Raw genomic sequence first — 14,167 nt, forward strand, 5'->3', positions numbered from 1 at the left:
TTAACAGAAGAAAATGTTTCTGGAACAAAACTAAAATTTGCAACTGTAAAGGATAACTATGTTGTAACATTAAAACGTTGGCTTGCGGTAATTTGAAAGTAACTGAAAAAAAAAGTTAATTAATAGACAGGTTAGTATACAGACTCTAGTAAAAGAGTAGCGGTAAATTGAAACTGTAGTAAAAGAATTTTAAAATAATTATGAATTTCAGATTTATGGTAATCAACTATGAAAAATTCACCATTCATTTCATGTTTAGAGCATACATATGAATATTTATTTATTTTTTGCACTGGTAAATCTACTCTCCTCGAAGCATGTATCCATTTCTTACATCTAACCTCATTACTATAAGGTTTAATAAATGGTACAAAAAAACACGTTTTCTTCCGGATATCGATTATCCGACGTACAATTCGCAAAACAGCAATGCTTTGTTGGCATTATACTAGCACAAAGTAATTTTTTATATCAGATTTATATTTTTAAATAATAAATTAATATTACGTAAATAACACTGTTTTACATGTTAATAGTTTGTTTGTCCTTACTACTAGTGCTGCCTCTCGTGACACGTTCGCTGTACTATTCTCAGGAAAAAGGTTAATTCAAGAACTCGTCCACAGTTCTAAATCGTTCAGAGCAAACCTAACTCAGAAAAACCTAAGACGTTATCAATTGACGTTTGGCATCATCAACTGACAGCAATTTGTAGACCGGTTCAAAAATTTTGGTGGTTATATTTCTTGTATAATTAGCGATATGCAACGTATGTTTCTCTCAATTATAATTGCAACTGCACTCAGAAACACAACTCTTTACAAATTGCTGACGAAACCAATCGTTAGAGAACGTCTCTATATCAACTTCTCTGTTGTTTTTGTGTTATTTGGCTCTATTGTCTAGTAACTATACTGTTCTGTGAATATAAAGCTACCTGGAAACTCTTGAAAGCAATTTTATTTTTTGACACTTTCTGGCTGACAGTATGAAAAATTTAAAGTAATTATGATTGATCCAGACTTCTACCCACTTATGGCAGACAATTACAAGCAAATAGAGGATATTATCGATTCAAGAAAATCATTGGGCCAATATAATGTAAACAAACAAAACAACGGTATTAATTACAGATATGCTTATTCGAACAGCAGCAGCACTAGCGACAGCAACCGGTACATCAGATTCGAAGAAAATGTCGTGTTGAACGAAGGCGATTCCCTAAATAACTCCAATATCAAACAAACCGATTCTGAAATCACGGTGATGCGAGTAAAATGCAATGACTCATCTTTCAAGAGGCGCAAAAGCAAGTGGGACATGCACGATATTGCCATTCCTGGAGACGGTTCCCACTTAGGAGAAAGTCCTTCTCTGGTCAACCTTGTCACTCTGGTCGGTGATAGCATTCCTTTCGAAGGCGAAGAATACCTTGTGCCGCTTTCTTCGTGGGATCCCTATGTTAAATCGGAGGATTTTTCGACTGACGTAAAATACTGCTCTGACTCCAAACTCAATGAGGCCGAATTCAGTTCCAAAAAAATAAATAGTAGATCCGAACAATGCCAGTTGAAAGGAAATGAGAGTGACTTGATTCAAAGGAGAGGCAGTTGGGCGGGAAGAATTTCGAAATTTATCAGAAAACACTGTACCAAAACCAGGACACTGCCAGATGGCGCTGTTGGCTTTGTTTTGGAAAACAAAAATTGAGGTTAGTTTTGTCTTTGTAAATTTATTTGTATTTATTTTATTGGCCGGAAAAAGGTAATTTAGATCAGAAATGACGGTTTTCGTAAGTCTAATGAATAGTTCCTTGCAATTTCTAAGTAGTTTTCAGATACGTTAATGATTGGTACAGTCCAGGAACTGTTAGATCGTCAATTTTAGCATAAAGAAGTGGAAAGGTAGTTAGCACTTTATTTTCTTAGTATTTTCTGTATTATCTGTCCGCTACGCTTGACTATATTATTGCAAGTATTCCTGGATGTAGTGAATACAGGAAGTTCAAAAAGATTTTGACAAAAAGTATTCTCTCCAAAAATGGTCACATTTATTGAAAAGGAAGTAACTTGAAGATATCATTTTACTTTCTACTTCTCCTTCTAAGAACTTCCAAACTTTTTGTAAAAATGTGCAAACATGCGCAGATCTCCCAGGCATGAACAAGAAGAAAAACTCCATTAGAAACAACTAGGATGAACAAAAGTAGTTGTTTTTCTTGGAATCTCTACAGTTTCAACATTTCTGCAACATATAATGAATAATTACTATATTCGAATTGTACCAGAAATATAATTTGAATCTCAATATTGAAACTTATTGTCAATCAACTTTTGAAAAAAAATCAACTATAACATTAAACAAATTTTACTAGTATTAAACATTTTTTAAAACATAAAAGATCTCAATCCTTTATTTAATCAAAAAGTTACATTTATGGCTCACACGGCGAAACTGTTTATGCTGCCAACAAAAGGCTTGATTCAAGATCATAAATGTTATAAAATTACTCCTAGCATAAGTAGCTTTTTTAAAAGTGGAGTATGAAGTACTTTTGTAATATCCAAGATAGGTATACAAGTAAGTTCAGCTATCACTGCTCCCTTCTGGCAATAAAAATAATAATATTTATAATGATAAATATTATTAATCGATAAGAAAACACATAAATCTTTCTTCAAGAAGATACCATCTTATGATCAATTCAAACCTTGCTTATTGAAGCTAAACAAAGCCAAGCATCGACATCAAATGCCAGATAAGAAATTTCTTCCTATCTTACTTTGAAGCATTCACTGCAAAGGAACTAGATGTAACCAAAGTCTGAAATCTGCAGAGAAAGATAGTAAGTTATTTCTCAATTGGTGGTCCATGTCGAAACGATGCATTCTTGGTTCAGCCTGGCACCACTAATACGATCTGTGGCAGGTCATAACGGCGGTTTCATTGGTATGGATTATTCTTTTTTATACCAATAATTCCTGTCTATGGTCCTTGTGGTCTACAAAAGAGAATATAGCATAAAAGAAACAGTAGTAAAACCACTTCAATCGGGTGTATACTTATTAGTGTATGATTTCATCTGAAAAATGCATTCGACACTGGCTATACAAGTTTTCTTTTGACCAAACTGAATGTTGAGTTTCCAAATAATATATTTCTTTGGTTGAAATCTTGTACGTACTACATGTTTCGGTACAAAAAATTGCACTTTATCAGTATGTCATTCAAAATTATATAAACCAAATAAAATTTGTTTTCCTATTGTGGCGTGCACAATTTCCCATTATAATTGTGCATGGCACTGTAATCTTTGATGATATTAACCCACGTGTCAGCTGAATTGAAAAATTGTTTACAGTCTAATCATTTTTACCATACATTCACAGATAATATTCAATTCTATAAAAAAATTTAAATCTATTTCCATTATAACCCAACTAGTATAATAAATGGATTGGTTTTCCATATTAGTCATGGTTTTGATACTTGCCAAATTGTTGGAGTATCGAGTCGAATGGCTATTTTGATCATTATTGATGTTGGAAGTTAATGTCTAAAATCTGGGAATATTCCAAAGGAATACTTTCTTAGTTTAAAGTGAAAAGTTTGAATGTATGCAAAGCATTGATGAAACCAATACTTAACTTCGAAGTTCTAAAAATAGTATATTTTTCACTTTCATATACTCATTTCTCTTACTCTGTGATTCTGTAGGGAGCATCATTTCATGTCATTTTACAATACACCAGAATTGCAATACTCTTCTCGACGCGCCGTTCAGCAACCAAGTTGACGCCTTCACTAGATAAACTCGGGCGCAAAAATGGTTGGTGAGATGCGTGTCGAGGAGAGTGTTGAAGTTCTTGTGTTTGGGAATAGTGCTTGTTTTGTATTCATTTTACGTCAGAGGTTCCAGTTCTATCTTTCATCACAGAGTCGAGATAACTTGAATGAAGTAAACTGACAGATATTATTTTCTCACGTCTATGTTTTAATGTATAATATATACGTTTTTTTCAATGTATATGGTATATTGAAGTCAGTTTCATATTTTACCTATGTTTATATTTTTATTGCTGTTTCCTGCTATAATTGTGCAGAAATGTATGAAAAATAGGTTGATGACAAAACGAAAAGGTCCAAGAATAGAACCCTTACGAATACCTTGAAAAATACTCCATTTTATAGTGATGTAATGAAGTCCTTTTTTATAGATATCCAAGATGGAGATAGAATCACCACTCCCAACGGAGAAAAATTTCACAAGCTCCCCAAACGAAGATGACCCCAATGCAACCGGTTATGAAACTCTCCTAGTGATTGTGCCTTCATTTTTGTATACGTGTATTTCAGTATTACTGGAATCATCCATAAGCACAACGAAAAAGTCACGTTTTGTACTGGAGTTTTTTGTCCTAATTTTGCCCTTGGTCTTGGGTATGACACTGTGGGCAGAATATACAAAACTTATTTTGGTATCCCTTGTTGGAATTGTAGTTTCATTATTAGTGTTGAATTATGGAAAGTTTTCAGTAACAAGTAGTAAGACGAATGATTTACAAACATTTTTTATTACCAATGCCAGATCAACAATCAACACTTTGTCCATAATAGCAATACTGGCTGTGGATTTCAAGATATTCCCCAGACATTTCGGAAAAACTGTTACCTTCGGCTATAGCCTTATGGATACTGGGGTAGGCCTCTATGTTTACTCTAACGGTATAGTTTCGCCTGAAGCTCTAAACAAAAGCAACTCTATTTCAAAATCACTAAAAAGCTCCCTTCCGTTATTTGTGGTAGGGAGTGCCAGATTCATACTAACGAAGCTACTAAGTTATCATGTACCTGTCACGGAATATGGAGTGCACTGGAATTTTTTTATAACCCTAGGTGTCACGAAGATATTCACATCATTCTTTCTCAATATTTTTTCAGTGAAATATATTTACATCAACGCTTTTCTGCTAGTTTTTGCGCACCAAGTCTTATTGACCAGCGGGTTAGAGAAGTTCGTTTTTGAGAATGATAATGACCGTGAAACTTTTGTCAAAGCCAACAAAGAAGGTATTGTTTCAAATATCGGTTATGTTGCTTTGTACTTGTTTTCCGTGTATTTTGGCTACTTTCTGAATTCGAAAGGTAGAAAGCAAACCAGTTACAGGCTTGGTTTTAATATTTTTAAAGGGGCTTTCGCCTGTTTGCTTTTTTCTCTAGTATTGCAGCAACTTTTTGGGATCTCCAGGAGACTGGCAAATGCATCTTATTGTTTCTGGATACTTTTTTTAGGAATATTCATGACTGGGCTTTTTTACGCCTTACAAATAATTCAACAGTCTATATTCGGACGGAAAGGTGTTTATACCCCGTATATTTTTGAGGCAATCAATTATAATGGGCTGGTGTTTTTTCTTGTTGGAAATATATTGACTGGTTTCATCAATATGTCAATGTATACTACTGATAGGAGCGATTATGTTGCGCTGTTGATAATATCATTGTATATATTCGTTAATTGCGGATTTGTTAGTGTTTTGTATTGGAAGACTTTGAAACTGAAGTTGTTTTGAATAATTTGTTGTTTCATATACAATTGTGATCTTCCTAAGAAAAATAATGTTTTATTTGTATTTGGTTGAAATCTATTTTCTATAACTAATTACTGAATTTTTGTTCGCTACCATGTAACTGTTCATTTCTGGTGAAAAAATATTAGGAAAAGGAGTATAAATGTGGAGAATTGTTGAAAAGGTTTATTGATATAATCTTGTATTAGCCAAGTTCGGCCCGATTTATATAAAAAATCCAGTTTCCGACAAATGTGCAATATTTTTTATCCCAAATCCTGCAATTTATAACGAAAGTTTATAATCTTGTTATTTGAATACGTATAATGTTTAGTATTTTGAAGTTACTTTATGAATTTTACTTTCATTATTATCAGTTCATCTTGTCATTTTTTAAATAACGAATTGAATTGGAACTAAGCTCTGTGGAAGAATATTTATAAAAACACTGGATTTTAAAGCTACCTGACCACTATAGTTTTTTTATAGCTGTTATACTATTTTAATATATGTCTGCATATGTGCAATAAATTATCATCAACTGTTTAAATATTGATGAGATGAGTTTAGATTATGTATTATTCAAATCTTTTTGAAGAAAGGGTCATAATATTATTATTTGAATATTCACTATACACAGAAACTATTGTCAATCTAAGTGAAGTGAAGTTAGAATATATAAAAGCGAATACAAAGAATCAAAATTGGATTTCTCGAGCCATATAATAACTTTTATAGGACACCGAAATATAATTATTGGTTACGGTTGAAACAATCGTAGGGACGTATTTCGAAAATTCATTTCATGACAAGAAGTAAAGAAAAAATTACCGTGGTCGGATATTCCACGTGACTGAAGCCATCAGATAAAATAAGAAGAAATGGTGTTTTATCACAAATCTTACTCATCTGTGGTTTTATCACAGAATAGTAAATTTATGTTTTGATTTGTCTAACGTTTGGATGATCGATAGAGAGGTTATATTTTGACCAAAATGACTGATTCAGGCGAGGAATCTGAATTCATGAGATTTTTAGTCCGTGCGTCTATAAAAGAATCCAACAGAGAAAAGCTGTCAGAATCATCTTCCAAAAGAATAGAACCAGATAAAGTTCCGAAAACAAATGTAGATAACAAATTTTTGTACAACTTATCAAACGAACTTGTCAGAATTGAATACCCTGGACTTGTAAAGAATGCATCAAAGGCTATTAAAACCCTTGGTGGGATGTCCGGCATTGAAATGGTATTATGATAATAGGGGGATATAGAATGTGTTTTCATGAGGTTTTTTAGGCAGCATCTAACTCACGAATTAAACTAGAGCTACACTTTCATCCAGAGAACAAATATAATAAGCCGAGTTTTGCAGATAGAGACTTAAACCCCGGTCTTTTAGTTCGTGTCAAGGAAAGCCAAGGCAAAGTTGACTATGACATTGTTGGATACACTGGGGTGAATTTCAAATTCAACAGTAAGTACAGTGATGAATAAGTATTCAATTTAATAACTTGCGAAGGTTTTTGAAACAGTTCTCAATAGACTTATGTATTTTCTTTTGCTTATCACGAATAGGAGGTCAAAATTTGAAGCTCTTGTCTACTTTCAGAAATGCGGCCACTCAAAGGTTGAAACTGACAAAATATTTTCTGGAATTACGAATTCTTTTCACAATTCCATACTGTAGACCATTTTAAAATACTATTTCCAATAACGTGTAGTTGGTCTATGGAACGAATAAATTTCTTTCTTTCAAATATATTTTCATGGATTTTTAACTTCTATTTCACCAATATAGCACTATTTTTGGAGTCAATGTTTTGAATCATATCACTTCAATTTGTCGTTTTTTTCATTGGCAATATCTCAAAAAGTCAAGAAAGTATTACATAGGCATATTTATTATAATTATTTACCCCCCATTCTGCTTGTCAGCAAACGTAAACAAAGCTCTTACCCCCTCCCATGCTTACATAAAGATTGTTATATGCATTTTTCAAACCTAGGCAATGTTTGGGTTGCCATGTGTGTAAAAAAGCAAATAACTATTGCTGACGTAATCACCATCTAGACCCCCGCCCCTGTGCCATCAAAAATAAGCACAGCAAAGACCCCCCGTTTCCTTATAGTGCTTACGTAATACTTGAACGGCCCCAAATGAAATTTATGTTACCAAGTTTCAAACATTTTCCTCAGGTTTGCCGAAGAAGACAAGTAGATCATAATTTTTTTATACCTTTCGCATTTATTTCTAATTTAATTTAATAACACTGCCTCTCCAATATCTAATTTGATAAAAATCTCAGCAATCTATAATGCAGCAAAATTATATAACCATTTACCGGTTTATGGAAAAACAGATTTTAACAGATTCACCAGCCTTTGGGGTAAGAGAGTTTCTTATGGAAAAAGTTACTGATGATTATTTCAGAATAAATATCACTTTATAACTTATCAAAATCCATTTTTATAATATTTTTTGTTATTTAGAGGCTACTTTATATTGTGTTTTAATGAGTTTGTCAATGAGATATAAATCTTTTGATAATAAAGTATATGTTGATCGATTGAGAACCTACAAAAAAGTCATTTGTAAAAGTTTCATAATCAGTTATAATGTAGTTTTCTAGAAAAAATAAAGTGTAAAGTGTGAAAAAAATTAAGTGGTGAATATAAAAATGTTATGTTTGAAAAAAATGTAAGGGGCAAGTGAACAAAGATTCACGGTTGTCGATATCCCTAAAAGTAAAGTTCAAATTCATGATCAGCAGACAAAAATATGTGGGTCGAATTACATTTTTTCAGAGACTACCAATTTTATTACCATTACTAGTATAGTTTCGTTTATAATATTATAATATTAATTTGGACAAATTTTGATGTTTTTAGAAATGTGTGAGTTTCAGTATTTACCTTTAGTTCCTACCAAAAATTTTAGTGAAGAAGAAGTCGAGTACATCTATGATAAAATAATACCGCATAAAATTCCCGATCTAGAGTACTTTTGGTAAGTACCTGACCTTTTCCGCCATACTAAATTTTAATTTGATAGTGTTTCAATATCATTATTTAAATTTCAGTGCTAAAGACAATGCCGAGCAACCTTTGTATTCTTTACCATCAGGATTCTCCCGATACGATTATCAAAACACCTTATACTTGAAAGCAGGAGAAAAGTTCTGCTTGGACACCAACACCAGACCTGAGCTCTTCAGAATGTTTGACCATAGGAAACCCAGAAATAGGTTACCGACGACATGTATAACAAAAGTGATAAGAGTGCTAGATTCTAATGTTGAGATTCCCACTGAGCCATATCCTGGTACTATGGAGCTTATAAAAGCTCGAAAGTATGAAGATGCTTATGAAGATGTTAAAAAGGTATGAAATATACTTAGGGAGCATGTTCAAATAATCAACCATATCATAAAATGATTTAATTTGGAGTACATTGAAATCTTCCAAAGTAACACCATTATTCCAAAAAAGGAATAAATTTTCTGTGGATGATTACTGTCCAATCATTTGGCAGATAATGGAAATAATGTTGAAGGAGAGGTTTTACAAATATGTTGAAAAAAGATTGTATGTTATCGAGTCGCAAAATGGATAGAACTAAATTCAGCAAAGAAGTGGTCCATACTGAGTAAGCTTAAACTAAATGAAGACAAAACCTAACCTTTTTCAAATATACATTATCAAAATGTTGCATTTCTAAGGATTACTCTTAATGACAAATTGCTGGTCTAGTTATAACATTAACAGAAATTCATCAAAACACTGAATCGTTACCAGTTATCAGGTGATCTCTTAAACAAGCCAAGATAGATTGACTTTTTGCTATAGAAACTCGCTGAATGTTGATCTTTACAATATCACTCCATTGCATCCCAATTCAAAATGGTTCTGAAGAAGCTTCTACTGGAACAGTGCTTTTTTTAATGTGAATGAGTATATTCGCACATTTTGATTCATATCAATTTTCCAACAAAATGCCATGACCTATCTTCCTAATTTAAAACTCACATCCATTCATCCACTCAACATAATAAATTGACACCCAATTTAATGCCAAGTCCAAAACAAATTTTACGAATTTTCTGAAAATTATATTATAAATATATTGTATGTTTGGGGTGATAAACTGAAGGAAATGTTCACTACTCTCGTTGGTATCTGCTTTGCAGGTCCTCACCAGAACAAAAATTCTGTCTCTAGACTCGTGTTTCGCTAACCAAGTTAGTAACCTGATGGCATCATCAGGAAATGACTAAGTCTTAGTCATATTTTAGTACCAATGTATATAAGTGACATATTTTAATTTGAATGCTTCTAAACAGTTGATATTTTTGAAAGTTCTCTTAGGGTATTATTTCTAGTTGTTTGAAGAAAAACCTATGTTGACCAAAATAGAAATACGACACAAAACTGGTATAACAATGGACATGTCTAAAATCATTCTTCCAGCAGTTGCCTATTTCTGTTCCGCTCGCCCATGGCGCATGGTTTGGGCGAGATTTGGTTATAACCCACTGAAGGACGTCAACTCTAGGGTATACCAAATTTTGGATTTCCGAATAAGATCTAAAGGTAAGAAAACTGCATCTTTCCAATTCACCCGATTGTTGAAATTAATTTGTTATTTACAAATATTACGAATATGCTAATGAGATAATGAATCAAATTATATTGAATCAAAATGAGCTTCATTGTCTTAAAGAGGAACTCTTGTTCAAAGCAAAAGGACTAAATGTAGGACAAAAATTATGAGCTGTTTTTCCGGGTTTTGCTCCGTGTTGTGTTCTGTGTTTTTGATCCTCACAAGAAATATCTCCACAACGTTTCAATATAGTATCATTTCAGTACCGGGCAGGCGGTCCTCGATTGGAGATAAAATAAGAAAAAACCAAGAAAGTACTTGATATCATACTTTGACATCAAGTTGGTGACTTAGGAGAAAATTTGATGAAACAAATTTTGACATATCGAAACCAGAGCACTATCTCTCAATACATGTTTCTTCAATCTAGTTATTAAGATCATATAATTTTTTACAGCTGGCACAACAATCAAAGTCAATGCTAAACGACCATATACAAAACAACTGGGAGTTTTAGCATCTCTACCAAAGAAAGTGTCATCCTCAGGCTGTTCCTCTGAGGATAAAAACCAAGACTTCCTAGAAGAAAGGAGCTACATCTTGAGCCCTGAGTATATTCCTCCAGCTAGGCAAATGTTTTACCAGGTTTTGTAGTTTCTGTTTTTTTTATTGATAATTTCAGGATTATTGTTAATTTTAGTTCTGCAACATTAAAATTCCTGAAATACAAGAGATGTTCCAACGTCTTCCGAAATTGTCAAGCCATCAGAAGTTAGATCCAAAAACTGGCTGGTTGCCCATGAATTTCATCGAACAGTGTCGGGAGATAGCCAACAAATACGTCATCGATAGGGTGCACCAGGAACTGATTGAAGACAGCATTAGGCTGCAGCGGCAACAGGAAGATACAGAGTTGCAGGAAGATGAAGTAAGGGGCATGCTTTTTGACTGGCCTTTCTTGTATTCTCCCATCCAATATAAGTTCAGTTTGTTAATTGAAACACTTTTTTCAATTCATTGATGGTTCTCAACAGGAAACAAGAGAATCTACTTCAGCTCACTGTAGCAGGATGTTGGGCAATATGAAAATGGGGATGTACAGTAGCTTCAATAAGTTTCCGGTTGGTGGGGAGATTAGTTTTCAATCCCAGGATTCACCTATGATAGTGGATACTGTTGAATTGGAAGACAGTAAGTCTTTCTTGGATTTTTTAATTGAATTACCAGATTTATCTGTGTTACCATTAATACAGCAAGTGAGTGAAAATGTTTTTATAAAAATATTTTTTTTTCCAGGTCTGATTGGTGAAGAAGTAGATATGAATGACGTTGTCAACTCCATACCAGAAACGATGCCAGAAAATTCTGATGATGAGAATCTCAGTCAGTGCTCAGATGGAGAGATAGACCTGGAAACAGCGGATGAAATTAACAAACTGATAGAAGCAACCAAAAAAAATTTGGAATTTCCACACAAATGATGATTGTTATATATAAATGTTATAATGAAATTTGTTATTCATTTTCAAGCATTATGACGATTTTATAAAGTTTATAAATGTTTGAATAACATTATTTCAATACCACATTCGATTTATTACCAATATTTTCCTGCAATTGCTATTCAATTTCTGATACTGTAGTCCTATGAAAAAAAAATGCCAGTTATTTTTTAATTTTATATCTTTGAATTATTTCGTTTTTCAATCATAGTTTTAATTTTTGAAAGACAGGTGTTGATTTTCTATTTTTCCATCTTTGTGCAAAAAATGTGGGAAAGCTTCCGAAGGAAGGAAGATAGCAATTATTTCAAAATTAACTTTTACAAAGATGTGTAGGTCATGCATAGAAGTTACTTTTATATACAAACTTGAAGAAAAAGTCCTCTCGAAACACATTTTCATGCAAACATTGAATTACATGAAAGGAAAAATACTTTCGAAAAGGACACTTGTCTTATTACCTCATCAGCACCAATATGGATATTACAAGATGAAGCACTCAATTCATTCATAACATTGACTTAATACCTGAATGAGTTGTTTCCTTACTTATTTTTCATTTCCAGGATCCCAGTAATAAGACTTGGTCATGATTTGTTATATTTTTGAAAATAAAATACGTTTTTAATTCGTTTTTCTTAATGAATGTAATTTTCAAGTCAAGTCGGAAAATCATGTAATATAATTGTATACTTTATTTCATCATTCATTCGTTTCCGCACTAGACCAACATTGAATAAAATTGTTTACAAATGGATCCCATTAAAAACTTTTTTAACTTTATCAGGGCACTCGCCCCCGAGGGGCATGGGGGGGTTTATTAATGGGAAATACAGTTCCTTCATTGGAACACTCCATCTGTATACTGATCGCTTATGGAACATTATGCTTATCGTGGCCTCGTGGGTGCTTTGTTCATTTAGTTAATCGGCCGATGTGTGAGGCGATGGATCAAGCCGCAGGCTGATCGCCCGATTTTTACTTGCTATTGTCCAACCCGTGTTAGGAATCATACGTTAAAAGGTAAGACCCCGTTAGTCCTTAGCTCGCACAAGTTTCGACTTATGAGGGTAGTCGTTCTTAGGGGTGCGATAGCTGGTTAACGGGAAAACATTTTATTTTTTTAATTGTATTCAGATTATTCGTGTTTTTCAGGTGGACCTTATTTTTCGAATTGTGCCTATTTGCCTATTTGATGTGAATATATTTATCCACCTTACATCCTATCAAATGATCTGATGAAATGTACAGAGGGTTATAGTTCAAATTTTGACTTGGGTTAATTTTTTGTTCAACCTGTAGATTTTCAATTGTTTCATCAGTAGAAATATGGACTTCGATGAACTATACGTCAGATTCTAATTTCAAATGTCTTTTTCCACAAATAACTGAGTGGCACTGTGTACAACGAATTCGTTATCACCCGGTATATTTATTTTATGCGCTCACTTAGTTATTTCATTAGACATATTCTTGTTTGTGATGTTATAGAATTATTGTTTTGTTTCGTGTAATTAACTGATTGTAAGCTCATTTTTCTTTACATCATTTGCTTTTCAGTTTTTATTTCATGTAGAATTTTTATCTTGTTTGGAGTGATCTCATTTATTTATTTTATTTTTGTGTTTGTATTTAATTTTTTGTAAATTTTATGAAGTAAAATTTTTATTTTCTTTCATGTATCTTATTTGCCTTATGACAAATCATTTGAATAAAACATGAAAACTTTTTCATTTAGAACTCAACCTAATAATTGACTGCTTTGAATATCGACCAATACCGCCAATTCCAATTTATCAGGAAATATTAGTCTAATCAAAAAAAAATTCCGTATTTTTATATAATTGGGTGTAATACATATGCCAAAAAGACCCATAATAGCTTGTTGATGATATCTCACATTGAGGATGATGGATAAAACAGCATATACTGATCAGATTTAATATCAATAAGTGTAGGGGTACCGCAGGGAAGTGTCTTGCGCCTATATTGTTCTCTTTATATATACCAGATATTGTTAAATACCTAGATGAATACAAACTAACACTTTGCGCAGATGATCTGTCGATCCTAGTAGCAGAAGACTCCTTAGAAGCCATCCAACAAAACTGTAACGATTTAATGACAAGAATTGTACTTTGGTTCTCAACAAACAAATTATATGTCGATTCTGGTAAAACCAATTTTTCAATATTTCACTCTAGACAAAAGAGGATTGAAAACATAGAAATTAAAATGGGAGAACTAAAACAATGTGAAAACAAAAATTTTAGGTATAATTGTGAATGACATATTAGATTGGGAATTCCATATCAGAGAAATAATGTCCAAACTAAACAGCAAAATATTTCAACTAAAATGCCTACGAAGAGTTCTCAACTTGTCCGTACTTAAAAAATTTTATTATGCTGAAATTCATTCACAACTCACATATGGAATCTTATTATGGGGTTCATCATCAGGAGCTCAGAAATTATTTATACTGCAAAAAAAA

General features: G+C 32.8%; 2 protein-coding genes across 4 annotated transcripts; both read left to right on the forward strand.

The window, feature by feature from the left end:
- The first annotated feature begins 913 nt into the window (after positions 1-913).
- LOC111511703 (uncharacterized) lies at positions 914-5,823 on the forward strand. 3 transcript variants are annotated; one of them, XM_023167752.2, is made up of 3 exons: positions 1,701-1,764; positions 1,831-1,904; positions 4,218-5,823. In XM_023167752.2, exon 3 carries the CDS (start codon positions 4,227-4,229, stop codon positions 5,571-5,573), a length of 1,347 nt encoding a protein of 448 aa, XP_023023520.2. In that variant the 5' UTR covers positions 1,701-1,764; positions 1,831-1,904; positions 4,218-4,226; the 3' UTR covers positions 5,574-5,823. The 3 variants fall into 3 exon arrangements, with proteins under 3 accessions (XP_023023509.2, XP_023023520.2, XP_074040152.1); XM_023167741.2 differs by lacking the exon at positions 1,831-1,904 and having other exon boundaries at positions 914-1,711; positions 4,218-4,354; XM_074184051.1 differs by lacking the exon at positions 1,831-1,904.
- A 350-nt stretch (positions 5,824-6,173) lies between these two features.
- l(2)37Cd (general transcription factor IIIC subunit l(2)37Cd) lies at positions 6,174-11,757 on the forward strand. Its single transcript, XM_023167730.2, has 9 exons — positions 6,174-6,817; positions 6,868-7,045; positions 8,461-8,578; positions 8,652-8,952; positions 9,951-10,161; positions 10,629-10,816; positions 10,872-11,099; positions 11,206-11,362; positions 11,468-11,757. The coding sequence occupies exons 1-9, from the start codon at positions 6,566-6,568 to the stop codon at positions 11,650-11,652; spliced, it is 1,818 nt and encodes a 605-aa protein (XP_023023498.2). The 5' UTR covers positions 6,174-6,565; the 3' UTR covers positions 11,653-11,757.
- The last annotated feature ends 2,410 nt before the right edge of the window (positions 11,758-14,167 follow it).

Source organism: Leptinotarsa decemlineata, unplaced genomic scaffold (assembly GCF_025532065.1).
Source record: "Leptinotarsa decemlineata unplaced genomic scaffold, Ldec_3_MD MMD2_tig00026354_RagTag_RagTag, whole genome shotgun sequence".
Taxonomy (NCBI): domain Eukaryota; kingdom Metazoa; phylum Arthropoda; class Insecta; order Coleoptera; family Chrysomelidae; genus Leptinotarsa; species Leptinotarsa decemlineata.

What these genes read in the sequence shown, in the direction of transcription:
- LOC111511703 (XM_023167752.2), top strand. Translation starts at nt 4,227, where the DNA reads ATGGAGATAGAATCACCACTCCCAACGGAGAAAAATTTCACAAGCTCC.